Source organism: Manacus vitellinus, unplaced genomic scaffold, assembly GCF_001715985.3.
Source record: "Manacus vitellinus isolate BGI_N305 unplaced genomic scaffold, ASM171598v3 ctg7180002432398_pilon, whole genome shotgun sequence".
In the NCBI taxonomy this organism is placed as follows: Eukaryota; Metazoa; Chordata; class Aves; order Passeriformes; family Pipridae; genus Manacus; species Manacus vitellinus.
In genome coordinates this window covers 7,921-29,308 of record NW_021938423.1, presented here as the reverse complement: position 1 = coordinate 29,308, position 21,388 = coordinate 7,921, and the positions used below count along the sequence as shown (strand labels likewise).

Sequence of the window (21,388 nt, the reverse complement as noted above, 5' to 3'; positions counted from 1 at the left end):
TCCTTCTTTTTCTTAAATATGTTATCCCAGAGGCATTGCTGTCACTCCTGACTGTCTCAGCCTTGGCCAGCAGCAGGAATTCCATCCTGGAGCCACTGGCATTGGCTCCACGGGACAGGGGAAGCTTCTGGCAGCTTCTAACAGAAGCCACCCCTGTAGCCCCCCCGCTACCAAAACCCAGCCACAGAAACCCACTGCACCCAGTTACTTCCACTTGCCCCAGGATGGTTCCAGTTTCCATCAGGATGATCCTGGTCACTCCCAGTCACTCCCAGTTTATGCCAGTTGCCCCCAGCATGCACCCTGTCACTCCCAGTTACTCCCAGTTGCTTCCAGCATGATCCCAGTTGCTCCAAGGATGTTCCCAGTTGCCTTCCAGCATGGCCCCACTGGCTCCCAGTTCCCCCCTGCATAGTTCCAGTCACTCCCAGTTTGATCCTGGTCCCTTACAGTCGCTCCCGCTATGATTCCAGTATGGTGCTGGATCCCAGTTGCCCCCAAGGTGGTCCCAGTTGCTCCCAGTCACCCCCAGGATGGCTCCTTTCACTCTCAGGGACTCCCCGTCTGAGTCCAGTCTGGCCCCAGTCACTCCCAGTCACTCCCTGGAGGATGCCATTTGCCCTCCGCATGGTCCCAGTTGCTCCCAGTATGATCCCAGTATGAGTCCAGTCACCCCCAGTATGATCCCAGTAACTTCCAGACACGTCCAGTAGGAAGCCACTTTGATCCCACTCATCCCCAGTATGGCCACAGTCCCTCTCACACACTCCCAGTATTATTGCAGTCACTCCCAGTATGACCCCAGGAGGGGCCCAACTGCTCCCAGTAGGATCCCAGTTGCCCCCAGCATGGTTCCAGTTGCTCCCCTTCACCCCTGCTATGGTTCCAGTCACTCCCAGAATGATCTCAGTCACTCCCAGCCACTCCCTGGATATCCCAGCTCCCTCAGCCTCTCCTCACACCACTTGTGCTCCACTCCCTTCCCCAGCCTCGCTGCTCTTCTCTGCTCCTGCTCCAGCCCCTCCAGGGCCTTCCTCAACTCAGGGGCCCAGAGCTGGACACAGCACTCCAGGGGTGGCCTCACCAGCGCTCACTCCAGCCCAACAATCCCTTCCCTGCTCCTGCTGCCACACTCTTCCTCAGCCAGGCCACCATCCATTGGCCCTCTTGGCCACCTGGCCACACTCTGCCTCCTCTTCAGCTTCCTGTCCATCCCCACTCCCAGCTCCCTTCCTGCCTGCCTGCTCTCCAGCCACTCTGGCCCCAGCCCGGGGGGCTGCCGGGGCTTCTTGTGGCCAAAGGGCAGGACCCGGCCCTTGGCCTGCTGGAACCTCATCCCCTTGCAATCAGCCCATGGATCCAGCTGGGCCAGGTCCCTCTGCAGAGCCCTCCTGCCTTCCAGCACATCAACACACCCCCAGCTTGGTGTCAGCTGCACATTTGCTGATGAAATGCCTGCTTCTGCAGCAGCTGCAGATGCTCACCCCAGCCTTTAGCCAAGCAACTGGAGTTCTTGGTACAGTCAGTGCTGCTCCCACATTAGTTGTGCAGAGTTCCTGGTGTGACCAAAGGGACACTTCACTACCCCCCCATGACACAAAGGTCGAGGAATGGGAATTCCTAAGAGAGCAGAGCAGCCTGCGGAGCAATGGGGGTGATGTCTGATCACAGCTGCTTTCCTGGAGATGGCTGAGCCCCAGCTCCCAACCAAGCACCACACAGACACCTGCTCACTCCCCTCCCGGGGAGGTGGGAGAGAACTGGAAGAGTAACAGTGAGAAAACTCGTGGGTTCAGACACAGTTTATTAGGTGGTACACAGATGAGGTAGAGATGGGTGTTGGGGCTTGAGGAGTAGATGGGGAGGTCTCTGCTGAAGGCTGGGAAACCACGAGCAGGAGAAGCCATGACACAAATGGTGTCACTAGTTTTGCTGACCGCTGCACCTTCTTCTTGGGTTTGCCCTCTTCTCTCTTGCAGCTATCTGCCTGCCTTTCCAAAACTCAGAATCCTGGAAGATGTTCACAACGTGGATATGAGGGCGATTGCTGACAGCTTTGAGCACGCACAGGAGAGAAGATGCCAGGCTGCTCGCAAAGAGGGTCTCCAGGCCATCAAACACCACTCCCTTGTAGCAGTCACTCAGCTGCCAGGAGAGACAAACAGGAACAGCGAGTCAGCCATCGCACACGTTGGGCTCGCAGCGGGTCAGTAAATGCAGATGTCTCAGGACACCAGTCACTGTCATTCCAAGTGCATTAGCTACGACCAGCTTGGATCTGCCAACTTAGGGCATCTGCACCTTCCCCCAAGGATCCCTCATGCGGCACAGGATCCTCCAGCAGCAGGCACAGACCTCCTCCTCCTCCTCTCCGAGCTGTACCTCACTGCCTGTCTCTCTGGAGCAGGAGTGTCTCCCTTTCCCCCACGCCACGTACCTGCAGCCGTTCAGAGATGATTTCCACCAGCAATTCCTCGGGCAGCACACAGCTCCAACACTTCCTCTTTTCCTCCTTTCTCCCCGTCCTGGTGAGGATGGTCAGTCACTGTGGCGCAGGAGCGGTGGCACAGGAAACGGCTGCCATCTGCAATGTGGAACATGGTAAGGAAAATAAACCCCTGCAGAAAGCCCTGGACAGTTCCCAGTGCTGGGCTCACATCTGGGCTTCCTCGCTAGCGGAGACAAGGGCAACCCTGCAGTGCAGGCCCTGGAGGGCCCGTCCCTTGGCCAGCAGAGACCCAAGCTTGCAAGCCCCCGGCACAGCCTCCCACAGCTTTGCTCGCCGCCTGCAGCCAAGTCAGCCAGGAATGCACTTTGCCCACAAACCATTAAGAACCAATGGTGCTTTTCTGCCAGAGCACATTCCCACCCCAAGCCATGCCCAGCTGGCCCTTGGCACTGTAGACCTTGCACCAGGCCCTTGGTGACAGGGAGCCTCCACTGTAAGCAGCCCCTTCCCATCTCAACAGCAACAGGAAGGTCCCAGGCATTAACCAGTGCAGATCATGTTTCACCTTGGAGGGCACTGAAAATCTTGCCTGGGGTTTGTCAGATGCCTTATCCTTGGTTGCTGAAGTGCTCTGGTGTCCAGCACTGAGGGTCTTCTGGCTGGCTTTGTCCCCAGGGCTGGGCTGGGTTTTCTTGGCCTCAGCACCCTTTTTACCTGCAGAGGGGACAGATGGCTCAGCAGGGCTGTGAGGAGCGAGCAGGCACCTTCCACCCCAATGGGCACAGCCTTGCCCCTGGAAGGGACATGGCACCTGTCCCCCAGCCTGCTGGGCACTGGCAGCACTGCTTCCCAGAAGCAGCTCCTTCCCTGCTTATCAGCAGGATACAGCACACCAGCCCAGACTGGATTCTAAAGCCAGCCCTAGGTCCCTCCTAACAAATGTGCATGCAGGTGACACTGCTTGCACAGTAGTTCCCCTACGGATCAAGCCAAAGATTTGCCCTCCAGGACCATTGTTTCCATACCTTGCACCCATCCTGCATTTTCACATGGAGACTGTAACGTGCAGCCCTGCCCCAGCTGCATCACCCACCTCTGCTGGAGCTAAACCCTCCGTATGGGAAAACCCCAGCTGGGATCCACACCCTTCTTCCTTCCACCAGCTCTGAACCCAACCAGGTTCAAAGCAAAGCAATGCAAAACTTCTCCCCACACTAAGCAGGTCTGCCCTCACCCTGCAGAGCTCAGGGCACCAACTGCCAGCAAAGTTTCCTGAAAGTCTCCAGTCTGATCTGGAGAACAGCACAGCGTGCACAAGCTGCATGAGCCAACAGTGGGCATAGGAAAATCTCTGGAGAAAAGAGCTCATCTACAGCATGTTTCTCATTGGAAACTCCTCTAGGAGCTTATTCTTGCCTTCCTCTCACATTTGCAAAGCCACACTCATAGCTGTCTTGTGCTTAATGAGCCACTTCAGAGGGCTTTTTCCTTCTGAAGGTGGGCAATGGTTCTGCCTGCTGCCCATGAGCAGCAAGCTGGATTCAGCTTTGAGGAAATAGAAAAAATTCAGAGAAAGAGACAGGTGTGCTTCACCACCCCTAGAAAAAGGAATATGTGCCAAGAATGGCAGTAAAAGTGCCCCTGTGGGAGCCCTTCAAATCGAGCTTTCTGTTTCCAAACTAGCCAGAGATGCACAGCACCCATGTTCCCTAAGAGACCCGAGGGCTGCCAAACCATTTCTCTGAGCAAGCAGAAGTGGACGGTCGTGGTGGTTTCCTAAGCATGCTCTGGGTGCAGCGTTTCTCCTTACCCGGCATCTGTTCCCTCCTGGCTCTTTGCTGACGGGCAGCCTCGACGCACAGCTCCCGGGCACGGCGCCCCGCCGAGCTGCGCTCGTCCGACATGGCTTCTGTCCCCACCTCGGCCAGGGACAAGCAGGCGGCACTGTAATACTTGGACAGGGCGGCCGCCGCCCTTGTCTTTCCTGAGAGAGAGAGGAAGACTGCTTGGTGACACCTGCACGGGAGGCATTTTCAGGGACAGCCTCTGGAAACTCACAAACGGCTTTCAAGGACGGTGGGAAAGCAAGTGCCCTTCTAGGGGAGACCACGAGGGAGGCAGCTTGAGCACGGTTACGAGCACTGAACTCCAGCCCCAGGTGGGTCATCTCCACCTCGTAATGCAGCTGAGGACTTTGTCTCAGGCACCACGCTCCACCAGGATGCATTTCTCCTGCTTCCCCCTCTCCTTGCAGCCCAGGGCTGTGGCTCCCGTACCTGTCCGCGGGGTCCCATAGACGATGATGGCAATCCCTCTGGGCATTTGGGCTTTGAGCTCTTCTCCAACGGGATTGGTGTCGAGGTAGCGCCTGACGGCCTGACGGATGGGCCTGTCACACTCGTCCACCATGTCCTTCAACAACCTGATGCTCTCTTGAAGTGCTGCTGTGCAGAACCAGCAGAAAAGTCAGCCTCCTGCCTACCTTGGATCCTGATCATCCTCCCTATCCCCTCCGATCCCAGGAAAGGAGACGGCCGAAAGCAACGGGAGCTTGTGCTTTTGTTGCTGGCAAGGAGCAAATAGAAAAGAGCCAGTGATATTAGACCTGGTTCTACTGGCTGAAGAGCTCATCTGATGCTACTCTTTGTGGCTAAGGGACGCAAGGGGATATCCTGACTACTTCCCCAGTCTGTGGCAGGCAGATAGGAGCTGGCTTTGGCTACACTCCAGGTTGGCAGAGGATGCCACAGCCCTTCACCCAGGAATTCCTCCACCAGGCAGGAGGTCAGATGGCTGCTAAAAGCATGGGCTTTGCATGGAGAACAAAGTGACAGAGAGCTCGGGCTGTGTGGGCTGGGCTCCCTGCTATGTCCCCAGTCAGAACAGCCAATGCCAAAGCCTTACTGTCATGGTTTGAGATAGCCTCAAAATCCAATTCCCTAGCTCCATCCCCCCCTCCCACATCTCAACCTAATGTGAGATGGGTTTTTCCAGACAAAACACACCAGACTCAAAGTGGGGGAAAGGGAATATATTACAATGACTGTACAAATAAATACCATATCACATTATACACACGATCACAAACTATCTCTACCATGACATATGTATTTACAATGGATCAGATCTCTTCTCCCCTCCAAATAAAAGTCCAGGAGGGAAAGAAGGACAGATCCCTTCCAGTCCTTAAGCAGCAGCATCTTCTGAGGCAGCAGTCTGTCTGTCTTCTCCACATGCAGCAGCTGATAGCTGGATTTCTGCCAGCATCCACGAGGGAGGTATTCAAGCCTCTCTCGGCCCCATCGCCTCCAACCGAGGGGTCTTCCGTGGGCTTCGTAACCCCAGACAAGGTCGTATCACCACGTCATATCACGAAGACACAGGGGGGTCTTCGTGACGGTCTGGTATCTCCAGGAGACTCAGCTCCTTGCAGGGCCTCTGTGCCCTGTCTCTCAGGCTGCCACCGTGGCAGCAGTGCAAGGGGGGGTAGAACCAAGGTCAACTCCCCCCGCATTCCTCTGGCCGTCCCGGTCCAGCTCCGGGACGCTCTGAGCTTCTCAGCTCCTCTCTCTCTCCGGTGCTGCATGTCTAAAACTCTTCTCCTTAATAGGAGTCCATCTCCCTCTCTTCTCAGAGGGATCTCAAAGGAGTTTTGGGGGGCTGGTACAGTCTTACCCCCAGAACTCTGTCTCTCAGGCTGCTGGCTCTCTTTCTCCTCGGCTCTCTTTCCAGGAGTCTTCTCTGCAGTGCTGCATGTTGTTTCTGCTGCTCCTTCAGTTCAGGTGTTATCTGCTCTGGCTCTCTGCCACCGTTTCTCTGGTCAGAGCCGGCTGCTTCTCTGCGCCCATGGAGAAAACATCTCCCAGCATAACTACAGGCACCTAGCCCAGCTTTATGCTGCTCCAGGTCCCTGCAGCCCCCCCCAGTCAGGGGCTGGGAGGGCCCAGAGGGCCCAAGGGGCTCAGAGCCCCTTCCTCGTGGCTCTACAACATGGCCACCTCTCCTGCAACAACCCTAACTACAGCTCATCTCTTCCGGTGAGCTTGTGATATGTTTACATTTTTGCAGGAGCGCCCATTGGACAGAACTCCAAAACTTCCAGGGGTTTCCACCCCTTGGGGTCTACCACTTAATTTAGCCTCTGGGGGAAAACAAGATTCAAACCACGACACTTACCATTGTCCTCGCCTGATTCTTCCTTGTGCTTGAACATCTCTTGACCCAGAGCCTCCATCTTCTTCCATTTTTCATAATATTCCAGCACCTCTGGGGGCAGCTTCTCACCCACAGCGTGTGGAGGCATCACCACGGCCGTCCGGTCTCCAAACTCCTCCAGCGTCCGCAGGATCTGTGCGTGTGGGGAAGAGAAACCATCCACAAGATTCCTTTATCAACCTCCATCATACCAACAGACTCAGCCCATCTTCTCCCTCCTTCCTTCCTCCCAACAACACAGGCTATCCAAGCCCCTCCACAGACTGCCAGCAGGGATGGCTCACCTCAAAGTGCCACCAGGCTTTGCCCTGGGGATTGCCTCCATCTCCCTGGCACAAGCCTGGGAAGGCTGGAGTGCTGCACAGCTTGGGGAGCACACACATGGGGACCAGACCTTCCCTCTCACCTTCTCCTCCTCACGGTACTCCTCGTCAAACTCCAGGGAGTAAAATTCAGTGGGGAACTCGCAGGGGTTCTTCACCACCACTGTCCTCTCCAGCTCAGGGCCGCACGGAAGCACCGCTCCCAGCTTGATCTCCGTGGGGCTGAACTCCAGCCGTGGCTCCAGACCCTGTCCTGAGATGTGCAGCACGAGGAGCTGGCTGTTCCCACGAACGTTGATCTTCAGCTCGGTTTTGTAGGACTTCTGAAAAGAGAAAAGTGCCGAGAACTTGTCCATGAAGTCCTAGGTGACAGGACCCCAAATACAAGCCTTGCTCAAAGGTCAGGGGTGTTATCAGTCCCTCCAGGGGGAACGGAAACCCAGATCTTTACTTATGGTAGGGCCTACAGCATCTGTGTCCTTGGCTCTGAGTAACTGGGACAAATCCTGGTGTGCAGTGTAACTGGGTATTTGGGTATGAAGTGGATGTAAAATGGATTATCAGATGTTCTCCCCTAGTCATGGAGAGCAGACGAGAAGGGTCCTCAGTCCTGGTACTGCTGCATCAGGCAAACACCAGCTCCATGAGAGAGGCAGATGAGCTCTGGCTGGCTAGAAATAAAGGTCGTCTTCTCTGCTCAGTGTTTGGCTCTGGTCAAAGCCTGACACAAGATGGTTGGTTACATCCGTCGAGCAATGAAAAGATCCCTGGGACTGTTCTTGGGCACGGAAGCACTTGTGTCCCTCCTGTTACACCCTGTCAGTTTCCAAGTCCCAGTGGCCACATGCAAAGGGCTTTTGGGAATGCTCCATCCTTGAAGTCGACTCCCCAGCTGCACGGCAATGTGCAGGCAGGCTGGGCCAGAGCCCCAGGGACTGCTGGCAGCACACCACTCCAGGTGACTGTCCTGCCGTGCCCAGGAAGGTGTCTGGTGGCTGTTTTGTCTGTTGGTGCCAGCAGCAGGATGAGCCAGCATTGGCCCTTCCAGGTTGATGCCCTGTGACTGTGCCAGCTGCTCTGCACCCAGCGTCGCAGGCTGCAAATACAACCAGGCAAGGGGGAGGACGAGGCAGTCAGGCAGATCTCCCCCATGGGCAGAGAGGCAGCCACAGCACAGTGCCCTGATGTTCCCTGGGAGGATTTCAAGGCGCCTCTCAGAAGGGTGTGCTGCAGGGGAAACTGAGGCCCAGTGAGTGCAGGGCTTCCAGAAAGCTGCTCATGGAGGAAGAGCTCATCTGCCACTCCCTGTGTTGGGCTCTCCTTACCACCCTGCCCTGACAGAGCTCCTGGGGCGACAGCTGCCAATCTCACCTCTTCCAGGGGGGAAAACTGGATCTGCAGGTCACACCACTCTCTACCATAGAGGGTTCCCTCCCGGGCCTTCCACTGAAAGACACGGGAATCATCCTTCGCAGCCTGGAGCTCCTTCTGACGCACGGCCGGTGTCAAACGTTTGTCCACCTGAGCACAGAAACCAGTCGTGTGAGGTCTCCTCGGTCTGAGAGGACAGAGCCTCGGTTCCTGGAGTGCTCCGAGATCCTGTCCCGGTGCTGAGAGCACCCACAGCAAACCCGGCGTGGCCCCCACGGTCTAGAACTGGAGGGACAACCTGCAGGCAGGGCAAGCAGATGGGGAGCCACCGCCCTGTCCTCAGAGGAGGAGGAGGAATGGGTGAGGATGGCAGGGAAGCAAAGCATCAGCCAATGGAACAGGTCCAGGCAAAGCAGCCTTGATCTGGACCCTCAAAAGCTTCCTCAAACACGCTGTAGCCCAAGTGCTCAGGCAGCCACAGGCACAGAAAAGGCAGGAGGTGCAAAGAAACCCCAACATTCCGTGTTACATTTCCCTGTGCTTTACCTTCTTGGCAGGTTTGTTGACAGTGAGGAACCATTCACAGGGCGCGCTGAACCAGTTGTAAAGCCGGACTGTTTCACACCAGCACTGCCCAACCTGGACATCGGGGAACTGGAGTCTGTTCCTGGAGAGGCTGAGCAGCAGCTGAATCACAGTGGCACGGAGGCGGATGTGCAGTGTGGGGCCTTTCTCTACCTGGAGAAAGACAGAGAGTTCAGCTGAGAGTCCAGGTGACACGTGCTGCTGTGCCCAGCCTGCTGCCTGCCCCAAAAGCTGCGGTACCTTGATGGGCAGGAGCACATCCACCTTTCCCACGGGCAGGTTGGCACTTGCAAAGTTCACTTGAAACCGTTTGCTGGTGCCGTAGATCAGGAACTCCACGGGCTCCAGGTATATGCTGAAACCTTGAACAGATGAAAACAAAGCAGCTGAGATACACAAGCAACACAAAATGTGTCATAAGCATGTTAAGGCCATACGAGAGCCCTGCTGGGAGCCCTGGGAAAAACCCCACGCTGTGCTGTTCCCGGGACAGAAACTTAGAGGAGACACCTGAGCAGCCCTCAGACACAGCGAGCCACTCTGTGATGGAAGTGCAGATTTGCCTCCAGGCCTCTTTTGGAAGCCTACTTTGATCCACCAGAGGATCAAACAGGCTGTTTCCTCAATAAAGGCCGAACACAAGAGCTGTGACAGCGTGAACTCCAGACAAAGCACTTTCCAACCACAACAGATCCCATCTGTCTGCAACACCCCCAGAGCGCCCAAAGAAACTTGATGCTGATGGGAACCGAAGGCAGAAGATGCTGGCAGGTGAGGAGGGTAATCAGCCCATCAGGCCCCTGCAGGGAAGCATCAGGGCAGCCCCAGGCAGGCCAGGTCCCTGGGCACGGCTGGCCAGGAGAATTCTGGCCCTGAAGCTCCCAGCAGGGGCACTGGGAGGAAGAAGCTCAAAAAACCTCCCCATGTGCAGTGGCTTAAGCCAATCTGTCTGAGACAGCTCCCTGCAGCCCACGGGAAGCCTCTCCAGCACTGGTTACCTGTGTCACGCAGGGCACGTTCATTGGCCTGGACGGCCACTGGGTACCTCCAGGTGTTGGTGATCTTCACAGTGCAGCTTTTACTGTAACCCTGAACAACAGTGCCCATGTCCAGGATGTACTCGGGCAGCTCAACTCTGGAAGGAGGAGTAAGGACAGTCCTTAAACAACAGCATGGCCACACGTTCAAGTAGATGGAAGATTCAAATAAAGTGGACATTTCTGTACTCACTGCTGTAAAAACTCAACTCAAGCCTACAAAACCCAAGGCCTGATATCAGATTCTCTCTTGGGATTAATCAGTATTTTGCCCAAGATGACTGTATCACCACACCAACGCTCTTCCATGTAAGATGTCAAAGCCACAAAAAGCAATTCTAGAAGAATACTTCACATGGCTTCATATCCCCAGAGGAACAGCTTCCTCTGCTGAAAAGGTTATTGGGACTCAACCACAGAGGTTCTCCTGACCCCCCCAACCCTCATGAGCAGCTGCAGGGCAGCCAGAAAGTTAAAACTTCCCTCAAGTCCCAGCAGTGTGCATCTAACCCACTGAGGTCCACCTAACAGAGAGATCAAGCTGCCATGTGCTAGATAAACAGATATTGCTCTTCCAAGAAAAGGCAGCTCCAAAGAGCTCAGAAAAGTAACAAGGGACAGGTAAAACTGCCTTTATTCTAATACCTACTCAGCACAAACAGCATCAGGGCAATCCAGGAAAGGCTGGAGTGCTCAATTTTGTATTTAGCATGGAACATGCAGGTCAGCCAAGATCTGCTCCTGACACTGCGGGGTTTAATTTTAATCTTTAATTTTGCTATTTTTTGGAGAGCAGGACACTTAAAAGTTGCAGCTTTAGACATTTCAGGATTTAACATTAGGAACACAAGTCCTGGGTCCAACAGCCTCAGTCCCCTCATTATCATCAGACTGGTCCTGCCTTCATTGTAACAGACTGTGCAATATCTGTGATTTTGACCCTCTAAACTGAAAATTCACATGAGATTTCAGATATGCTCCCTTGTTCTCAAGGTATGAGATCATTTCTAAACACAGACTCAGTTCTCACAGATCCCATCAGACAGTCACACAACCAAGTCCAGAACACACTGACACACACATTTGCACATCAGCCCTGTTTGCTGCAGGACATCCACGATCATGGACATGTCCATTCTCTGTAAATATTACCTGAATTCTGCCTTGCACATCAGCAGTGACTCACTGCAGGTAAAGGTTCAGTACAACCTGCAGAGACATGTTTAGAAAGCTTTGCCAAATTGGCCCATGATTTTTTAAATGAACGGGCTGAAGGCTTCATCCAAGCCAAAGAAAACAGCTGCACACGGGTGGGGGTTCACAACTGTATTCTTTAACTATCACCATCAATTCTGTAATTTTAAAAAGCAAATTATCCAGAGTGTTTTTGAGATTCCTGACACAGGTGTCTTCACGAAGACACCTTGTGCTTTGAGGCCCTGAGCACGCACTGAGGTACCTGAGCATGGGGAGCTGCGAAAAGGAACCAGTCCAGGGAGGCAAACGAGCTCTCCAACTCTGAATTACACAGTGGGGAAAGCCTGGCTCAAAGGAAACGTGTTCCTCTGGCTCTAAATGCAGAATCTTAGAGTGTAAAAACAAATTATAAGCATCAGAAAGCTGATTTGTTTGTCCTGCAAGGAGGAGAGCAAGATGCCTCGTAACGCTTTGGGCTTTAGAGTCAAATTTACACCAAAAAGAGAAGGTTTAAGTTTATTGTACAAACAACTGATTGGAAAGGAAAAGCTTATGAGTGTCCCTAGCTAAAGAATGAATACCTTGAACTAAGGAAAAGCACTTCTGAAGTGTGGTTAGACAATGTCCTCGGGAGATGGCAATTCTCAGAGCACAGCCTGGCTTTCCTACGTGTCACCACGGTCACTGCAGGTTGTTAAAGTTGTGTGTGAGTGACCACAGAAATCTTTGAAGGTGCAGGAGACACAAACATTGCTGCAGTCAGCACTTACTAACAGTTTTCAAATGCCCTGAGCTTGAAAGAAAATAAATTCAACAAGGAAAAACACTGCACCTTAAATGTTTAAGGTTTATTTTGAAAAAAATTATTTCCAGCGTAAGTTAAAAAAAAAGACAAACAAAAAGCCACAACACAGTATAACATACCTGGCACAAACAGTACACAATTCTGCTCAAGGACTTTTACCCAACCAGTCATCTGAATCTTTGGAAGAACAATATCCAGTGAGAGACTTTAAAGAAAAAAAAAAAAGAAAAAACAAACCAGGTTTGTCTGAAAACAAGGCACAGACAGATCTCACCTGCAGTCCTGATGTTCGTGACTGACAAACTTGCTGAAAACACAGAAGGTGTCTTTCAAGTCATAAAAATGTGACCTACACTACAATAACAATATTCTATCCTTGCCAAGCATCAGCCTTCGTGTTCCCAAAACCAAGAAACAGGCCCCAAAAATCTCCTCTACAAACACCTGAAGTCTCCTGTTACTGCTGTTCCTGTTGGCAAATGTGAGTTCTACAATATCCCCAACTGTTAATGCTACAAACTCAGTAAGTACAAAATACAGTCAAAGTTTAATGCAGGTTCTCCCTGGTGAAATGGGACATTGAATGAAATGGATTTCTATAAAAATACTGCCCTTTTCCACAAATACAAGGTACATGGATCTACATACACAGATGATAAAAATAACAAGCCCCTTAACAGATAGCCTGGGTAAACTCAAATTTAGACAGAAGTAGCACAGAAACATGACATTATTTGAAGACAGTCTACCTGCATCTGCAAAAAAAAAAAGCTTTCTAAAAGTCCAGATACTTTACAAAATGTATCCCCTCCACATAAAAAATCAGATTGTTTTTCTTCCCATCTGCACTGTAGCAAAAAGGCAAATTTCAAGATAAAAAAAATAACAAGGAAATGAACATACTACCACAAGTTATAGCCACTCCTACCTGAAAAAATAACTCATGATGATTCCTCTGAAGCCACTCAGACAATAAGGTATTGTTCAGGGCATTCTACCTGAAAAAAAAAAAAAAGATGGAAATTTTCAGCATTTTGCTTTAGAAAAGCAGAACAAGTCACATGCCTGAAATGTATTGATCTTTAGGTAATTAGTAAGTCAAGAAAACTTATGAGAGCAGTAACTGTATCTTTACAACTCAACTCTAAAAAGAAAAGGACATTCTTGGCTGAAATAAAACACACTGGAGATGACAGTGACTGACACACAACACACACGACCTGTGTTTCTCATGACTAACTGCAATCTGCTCTTCTGTCTTCCATTACTTTAATTTTGAAAGACTTAGAGATCAAATGCAAATTTAACCTTTTTTATTGAGTAACTTATCACCCAATACCCCTCAGCCCTTGTGCTTTTTTTTCACATTAAAGTCTTTAGAACCAGGCTATGCAAAATTAAATAAAACCTTTAGGGACAGCAAAGTTATTTCAAAATGGTTTCTGTCATCAGCTTCTCTGGATTGTAAGTCCTACCTTGCTTGATCTTCCCCAAAAATGCATCTTTTTGCCCTTTAGAAAACAGTTTTAAAGCTTTCAGCTTCTTTAACCTTTCATCAGATCCCAAACCAGGGTCTTTAACAAAAGGAACACTATATTTGCACTACCTCTAGCCAACTTTTCCTGCCTTTTGTGAAGGCAAAAATGTTATTTTATTTTACAGCAGTTATATTTATCAGCCCCACTACTTCATACTTAAGAAGAAGTCTGGAATCAGTGGGTAAAGACACAATTTTAAAAAACATTCCTTGCTAAATTAAAAGGTATCCAAGCATAAATTCCAATTCCTACACCTTGAATATAAGAAGGCAGAACTGTTAAACAAAACACACTACGAATTAAGAGGAATTAATTTTTTGAGACAATTACTTGCTATTTTATTTTCAGTTGTTAAAAGAAACCACTCGAAGTTATCGAAAAAAAATCCCATAGCATCATTAAGAAAAGAGAAATCCAGCAGACACCCACCTCCAGCCAGAACTTTCTTTAGGGCACAGTGTGTATGCCAGAACCTGTTCTATACTGCAGAACTGTGGCTGGGTTAGAAAACCACCATAATCCAAATCTAAAATAAAGACACGGAACATTGTGCATTAAAGTGGAGAAGTCCAGCAGTTGCTAAAACCTGTATTTCTATTTCCAAAAAAGGGCAAACTTTTAATGTTGTAATGACAGATTCACATTTGCAGAGGAAGTATTGAATAATCCAGATTTACCTCCAACTGCAATGTTTAAAACCTGCATGGAGTTTTATAACCTTGCTCAAGTGTACACCATAGAAATCCAACAAATATGGCTAAACACAACCTCCAACTAAAACTAAAGCTCTTAATATTTACCTCTTCCTCTACCACAGTGACTTTTTGTGATATATAAATAACCGTGATTCGTGAAACAAATGGGTGATTACATCAAAATAAAACAAACGGATTGTAAAACTTAATTACACCCTCATAAAGAAATAAAACAGACCCTCACAAAGTCAAGAGGCCTAAAACCTCCTTACTATCCTAAGAATAAAATATAGTAGAACTTTAAATCTTTAGGCGCCTGTTCGTCCAAGAATGCATGAATTATGACTGGTTGTAGAGATAACCCTTTAGCTTTAGCTGTAAGAAAACCCATCTATTAAATACTTAGCAAAAACCTGTAGAATGTCTATGTCTATGATATAATTAATATGCATGAAGTAGCTAAGATAAATACTAAATGTACCCTGTAGTAGGGGGGTGCAGATTTGGGAAACTGGTCCCATTTCTGTCACCCAGCCGGCTGCTTGCTTTTACCAGATAATAAACTATTATTCGAAACTTATAGAAACTCGAGACTTTGTTTATCACACTTTTCATACATTCAGAATTCAAATTTTGCCCTTACATTGGTAATTGCTGAATGCCAGCTAACACATAACAAACGTCAGGCATTCCATTTATTCCATTGCATTTTCAGAAAGTCTTGCAAAAGGTGTTCTACAACTTCTAAAATTATTAGGCGCCGAAAAGAAGATAAAAAATGCTCCGGAAAGAGAAATGACTGTGAGGTCTCTGAAAAACGCATAAACTGAACACTAAAACCAAACCTGACACCCAAGAAACGTTTTTAAAAGCTTTCCACGTAACACACAAACTCCTCCGTTTCCTTATCCTGTAACTCATAGTTAAGTAACTACCTTTGCTTCCCGTAGTGCCCCCCCTGTGCCCGGGGCCGCACCGGGGACCCAAAACCCGCCGCTGCCCCCTCGGTGCTGCATCGGGGCCGGGCCCGTGCGGCCCGCGGTGCTGCAGGGCCAGGACGGCAGCGCCGCAGCCGCCGAGGGGCACCGGGGCTCCCCCGGTCCCGCCGCTCCCCCTCACCCCCCACGGGCAGGACACGGCCGGGGGTCCCCGAGAGTTCCCGCGGGTCCCCTCAGCGAGCGGCGAGGGCTGGGAGGGGGGGCCGGCAGAGGCAGCGCCCCCTTCCCCTCCCGGCTCCGAGGACATTTTGGTTTCCCTCCCAAGGACAAAGGACAAGGAGGAGCGCGGCACTTACCTGGCGAACAGCAGCCCGCTGGCCGGCACCGGGGGCCCCGAGGACGGGGCGCTGCTCCGATGCTCGCCCTTCCCGCGGCCAAGGGCGGCCCCGCGCCCGCCCGGCGAGGGAGCGGCGCCGGGCAGTCGCTCGGGCAGCTCCCGTGCGCCAATTGCTGCCCGGCCCGTCCCAGCCCCTCTCGGCAGCCCCGCTCGCCCCCAGAGTGCCGGGCCCGACTCGGCCCTCGAGCGCTGCACCCGGGGCGCCGGCCGGGTGTCCCCCGAGCGAGCGGCGGGCAGCGCGCCCGGGAGCCGTGCGGGAGCTGCCGCTGCTCCCCGGCCATCTTGTGCCGTGCGTGTGAGGGAGCCGCCGCCATCTCGGCTCCTCCCTCCCCGCCCCCCGCACAACATGGCCGCCCGCTCGCTCCTCCCGTTGGCCTCGGAAACGGGATGAATTCCCTCCATCGAACAGGATGAACCGCAGCTACTCCAGAAGGAAAAGAAAAACAGCCCAGGCCTTCAAAGCCACAAGTAGAGAACGGAGATTTTTATTTCAAGCAACTTTCAAGCCTGTTTCCATAACGATCTGCATTCTTGTCTCCTGTGTGCAGGGAGCACTGTAGGGCATTTCTCCATTGCTATAGAAGAGTTGACAAAATGATGCATTATTCAGCAAATTGCCACATGCAGGGAAGAGAAACTGTACCTTTTCTTCTGAAATCTTACAAACGTGTATTTTTTTTTAATTTTTATAGACAGTCTGACAAAGCCTTGAATCCCCCCGTTGTAATGCACCATCTATATAAAAGACCCCTTATATTACTAACTCAGAACAAACTTCTTCATATTTGTCAATACTCGTTAGATATGGGGTCCAATCAATTTTTGCTGTAGTGATTCACCCCACGCTTGGATTAGAATGTCACCTGAACAGAAATAGCTCCTGAGTCAGGCTCATGTTTCCTATGAGCTTTTCTATTTTCTGCCTGCAGTCAATTCACTACAAACTGGCTCCTGACAGAGCTTTACCCAGCTGGGAGAGCTCATCAGCCCAGGGACTAGAGCAGCTCTGGACATGCTGGCCTCCTAAACTCCAGAATCAGCAGCTTTAAGCGTTGCAGGAAAGAGATTTACATGCTGAAACAAATACTCTCTCTCTCTGACCAAGCCATTAACAGTGACAATCTTGTCTCAGCTTAAAACCATTCACAGCTCACTTTTTTTTTAATATTTAGACACAGATTAGTGTTAGAGGGTGAGTTGGGAGAAAACGTGAGCAGTCCAAGAAAACACTGTTTAATAATAATAATGCCTCTAAAAAGAAGCTATCACCTCTCTCTACAAATGTGTCTTGGATTAAGGTCTAGAAACATTAATTTTAATGACAAAAGCTGAGATTTTGATCTCTCCTTGTTACTCCAAACACATGGGTCTTAAGTTACACACCTGTGCCTTTAATTCAGCACTGAGTAATTACATTTAGGTCGGTGGAATCACTCCAGGTTTTTCTTGGTGTGCCTAAACTGAATGTTGTCCTAAGGATTTGGAAGCATATGAAGTGAATTTAGGAATGAACATGTATGTCAGTAGTTGCAAAATGCAACTGAAACGAACTGTCCCAGTCTGTAGAAGGAAAGCAGAGGTCTAAATTTCAAGAGTAAAAGCAAGCACGTAGCTTTGCACATGTAGGTATAATTGCATCAGCATTCCCTGTATTTTCCCCAACACTTCTTCTTCTTTCCTATTTTTAATAATAATGGCAAAAGGAATAATATAAATTTAGGTTGTCTTGGGTACTTCACCTTTTACTCATCTCCTTCAGGAAAACTTTAAAACCTTTCCATAAAACAGAATATTGGCTATGAAGAGACCAAATGTGAGACTCAAGTGGAAGGAAATAGGTCAAAATAAAATGCATTTAACGGCGAAACTGTCTCAAATTTTCTTGTAATGTGCCACATGCTACTGGGACTGCACAGTGCATTTGAATACTCTGACGTAGTGTGGGAGACAAAGGAAACCAGAGAACACTTTGGGGTGCAAAAATGCATGGGAGACATAAGTTTCTGTGTGTAGGAGCAGTCAAATGCTTGAATAATTCCGAATCAGAACATGCACAGAAATGAAACACTGTAACTTTAATAAATGGCTTTTTTTTTTCTTAAACTCCAGTTATTAGGATATTGTGCTCCAGGCAGCACATCAGGTGCTGATAATGAACATTCAGAGACAGGACTTTTGCTGCACGAATGAAAAGTGTTCTGCTCAAAAGATTAATAAAGGACTATCTTCTTGTGTATACATATATATACACACACTGAACAGAATGAAAATTGGAACCAAAAATGAACCTGAAGTCGACTCAACTGTTGGTCATAAAGAGGAATTAAGTTTAGGAGAAAACATAACCTGATTAGGAGGTTATGAAAGGCACATTAGTATGTGCTGGAAAAGTAATTTCTATAGATGAAAACTATTTTATGCTTTATATTGTCTGTATAATACACAGTCTTACACAAACAAACCAAGGATGGGCATGAAGTTCACACTAAAGCTCTGTACTATATTTATTGCTCTATGTGATCAGTGCTGCAGTCAGGTTACATTTGACCTGCAGATGTAATGGAACCTCAGCAGAGTACAAGAGGGCAATCAAGAAAATAATGATCTTGGGGTAGCAAAGAGGTTTCTCTACATTGCTTTTCTGTCATGAAGAAATCACTGTCTCAGAGAAGTCTTTGCAGGTGACAGGCTTGAAAAGGAAACACCTGCACAGCCAGAACGAGGAGATCAGAAACCTTGCAAAATTCAGCTGCAGCCAATGTGGAGGAATCTGACTTAGTCTTGGTTTTAAATATGACTAATACTCCTCTTCCTTTAGCAGATGCACTAATTCATTTCTATAACCTGCAACCTCCCCCAAAGTGCAGAAACTCCACAAGTGAAATTTGTTGAAGCCGAACATCAGATCAAAAGCTTCAGGCCTCCTACAGCACAATTTCATCAGCTCTGCCTCCTCAGGAAGTCAGGAGAAAACAGTACAGCTGCATGAAAAGTAAATGAGCAGCTTTTTCTGACTCTGGACCCAGAAAATAATGACATGAAACCCAAATCCAATGCAGCACTATCCCTTGTCTTTCCAAATGCCAGCATTAATTCTCTCTCTCACAGCTCCCAGAGACTTGTTAAACAAAGGAGCCCCATAATGTACTTTGCAAGTGAAAGGTCCCAGAGTGGAAGAAGTCAACTCCAACACAGAAGGCCCTTAACAGAAATGCTGCAGCTCCCTCCAGGAGTTTTGCACTGAAGGGGATCTGCGTGACCTCGCTCCTGCCACAATCCCTGTTTTCTCCTTGCATCAAACAAGAAATTCTGCAGCACTAGCAATTGGCTGGGCTTTTAGATCAAAACTAGTGTTTCAAAACCTGGAAGTCAAGTCGGCCCGTGCAAGTCACAAAGGGCTGGTTTGGTGTGTGCACAGACCAGTCAGGCATCTTTTTATACCAGAAACAAATTCTCTGTTTAACACATGCCTGATGAGCTGCATTTTCCCTGCACACCTGGGCCATGCCCCGGATGCTGAGTGCTCAGCCAGGATGTCATCCTGATTATCCTCCCTATGCCCCTGGGGGCATTTTTGGAGCCAATTTACACCTCTAATATTTTTTGTCTCCTGGAGAGAGAACTGATTTTGCTTGCACGTTGTAATCCTTTCAGAAGTACTTTTCCCTTTTCCCCCTAGTTTTCCTCACTTGTTGTTAATACTTTTTCCCCCTTAAGTTTAAAAATGAAAGCCTTTGCTCTGAAATAGAGCAAAGGAAGAATGAAGAAGCTTCAAACCAAGGACAAAAACCTTAAAATCCGAATTTCTGTGAACAGCAGAACAAGTCTCCTCCCGCTGCATTAATGCCGCCTCACGAAATGGCGATGGCCTCTGCAGGCAGCTGCCTAAAAACACCCACGGCTCCTCGGGAACACAGACATGCAATTGTTATATGTTTTTTTCCCCCTAAAGATTTAATTTTTCTCTCTTTACATTCAGCCCCTCGGTGACTCCCGAGAGCCCTCTGCAAAGCCATAAACTGACTTTTGGAGGAGCTTTTGGACACCCCCGGCAATGGAGCGGCGCTACGCAAATTGCGTAAGGGGGCCAGCAATCCTGCGGCGCTACGCAAACAGCGTAAGGAGGGAGCCGGTAATGGCAATAGGGGGAGTTACGTCAGTTGCGTAAAGCTACGCAAGTTACGCAAGTGGCGCAAGGGCCCTGCCCTCAGCACTACGCAAATGGCGGGAGGGCCACGGTGGCTTCCTGAGGGCTCGCGGACCTTTCCCACTTCATCCCAGTTCTCTCCAAAGGGCTCCCGCTTTGTCCCAGTCCCTCCCTAAGGGCTCTCAGTTCCCTCCTAAGGGCTCCCAGTCCATCCCAGTCCCCTCCTAACGCCGCTGCCCACAGCCCTACGCAAACGGCGTAAGGGGGCGCCGGTAACGGCAAGGGAGGGGCGCTACGTAAACTGCGTTAGGCTACGCAAATGGCGTAAGCGCCCTGCCCTCAGCGCTACGCAAATGGCGGTTCCTTCCCCGGGGCTCCCAGTTTATCCCAGTACCTCCCAGTCCTTTCCTAAGGGCTCCCACTTCATCCCAGCTATCGCCGCGTTCTCACGCTTCCAGAATTTTCTCCCTCCGCTTCCCAACTATAAAAGGGACTTTCTGTGCTGAACACCGAGCCGGGAGCACTGACGGGCTCGGCGCAGGGGCCCTGTGCTATTTGATTTCTCTACAGTTCATGGTTTTATAATGAAGGGGGAAGGGTTAATAATCTGTCACAAAGGACTGGAGCTCTCAGAGCCAATTAGTCCTCCAGTGAACCATTTAGCTGCTGAAATAAATCCAGTCTCAGGCACGCAATGAGCAGGATTCGAGACAGAAAAGCCTGTGTGGGTACGCAGGGCATTGAGCTCGTGCAGATTTGTCCACAGGTGCAACTTGGTACATTTTAGTACCGAGTGCTTTTGATACACAAACTGGCCACCGAAACTCTCTTGGGTCAGAACGTGCAAAGGTGGGACAGCTTTATCCAGAACACGTAGACCACACAATTTCTCAAAGCTGGATCAGAATCTGTGCCAGCCTGTGGTGGAACCATGAAAGCCACCCCCAGGAGTTGCATTTCCCATTTGGATAGCAGGTGGGGACAAGTCCCTGCCACAGGAATGGAAAATCCATGGTGGGGTGGGAAGGGCCAAGATGCTGCCCTGGCAGAGAAGGGGGGATGTGCCACTGCAACATCTCCCAGCAATGCTGCTGTGGGTGGAAAAACACCATTAAGGTGGGACAAAGTCTAGGAAAGCAACGGCAGAGTCTGTCTCCCTCTAAATGTGATGTCTCCATCATCCAGACCCAAAGCCATGCTTTGGACCTCCCTGCACCAGTCTTGGTTTTCCAGCTCCTTAACTGCATCAGAACAAGGCCAAAAAAATTACTTCTTTTTATATTCTTGTAATGGGTTGACCCTGGCCAGATACCAGGTACCCACTAAAGCCACTCTCTCACTCTCCCTCTGCAACTGGACAGAGGACAGAGAAAAAAACCAGCTAAGAATTCCTGAGTAGAGCTAAGAGCTGGGAGAGGTCAGTGACTGATCACCTTCACGGGCAAAACAAGACTCCAAGTGGGGATAGTACTTATATTTAATACTAACAGGATAAGAGCCAAAGAGTGAGAAAAAAAACAGTCTTAAAAACACCTTCCCCCCCCTTTCCTTCCATGTTGTCCCTCCTCCCCCCCAGCAGGGAGATGGGAGGGGATGGGAATGGGGGTCACGGTCAGTTGTTGTTTCTGCCGCTGCTCAGGGAGAGGAGTTGGAGTCCTTCCCCTGCTCCCGTGGGGTCCCTCCCACGGGAG

At 50.0% G+C, this 21,388-nt stretch overlaps 1 protein-coding gene and 1 long non-coding RNA gene across 2 annotated transcripts; both read right to left on the bottom strand.

The window, feature by feature from the left end:
* Window positions 1-1,787: 1,787 nt before the first annotated feature.
* LOC108644147 lies at window positions 1,788-2,581 on the bottom strand. The gene is made up of 2 exons (XR_003915596.1): window positions 2,438-2,581; window positions 1,788-2,145 (listed from the first exon to the last, which is right to left on the bottom strand). It is a non-coding gene; the product is annotated as an uncharacterized LOC108644147 (long non-coding RNA).
* Window positions 2,582-4,648: 2,067 nt separating this feature from the next.
* Window positions 4,649-12,933, bottom strand: LOC108644141 (hydrocephalus-inducing protein homolog). The gene is made up of 8 exons (XM_018088433.1): window positions 12,911-12,933; window positions 9,942-10,078; window positions 9,184-9,305; window positions 8,905-9,096; window positions 8,359-8,508; window positions 7,071-7,310; window positions 6,626-6,797; window positions 4,649-4,893 (listed from the first exon to the last, which is right to left on the bottom strand). The coding sequence occupies exons 1-8, from the start codon at window positions 12,925-12,927 to the stop codon at window positions 4,649-4,651; spliced, it is 1,275 nt and encodes a 424-aa protein (XP_017943922.1). The 5' UTR covers window positions 12,928-12,933.
* Window positions 12,934-21,388: the final 8,455 nt, after the last annotated feature.

Coding starts and splice junctions, on each gene's coding strand:
- LOC108644141 (XM_018088433.1), bottom strand. Junction 9,097..9,183: donor ATGTGCTCCTGCCCATCAAG/GTACCGCAGCTT, acceptor GTCTTTCTCCAG/GTAGAGAAAGGCCCCACACT. Junction 4,894..6,625: donor AGAATCAGGCGAGGACAATG/GTAAGTGTCGTG, acceptor GGTTCTGCACAG/CAGCACTTCAAGAGAGCATC.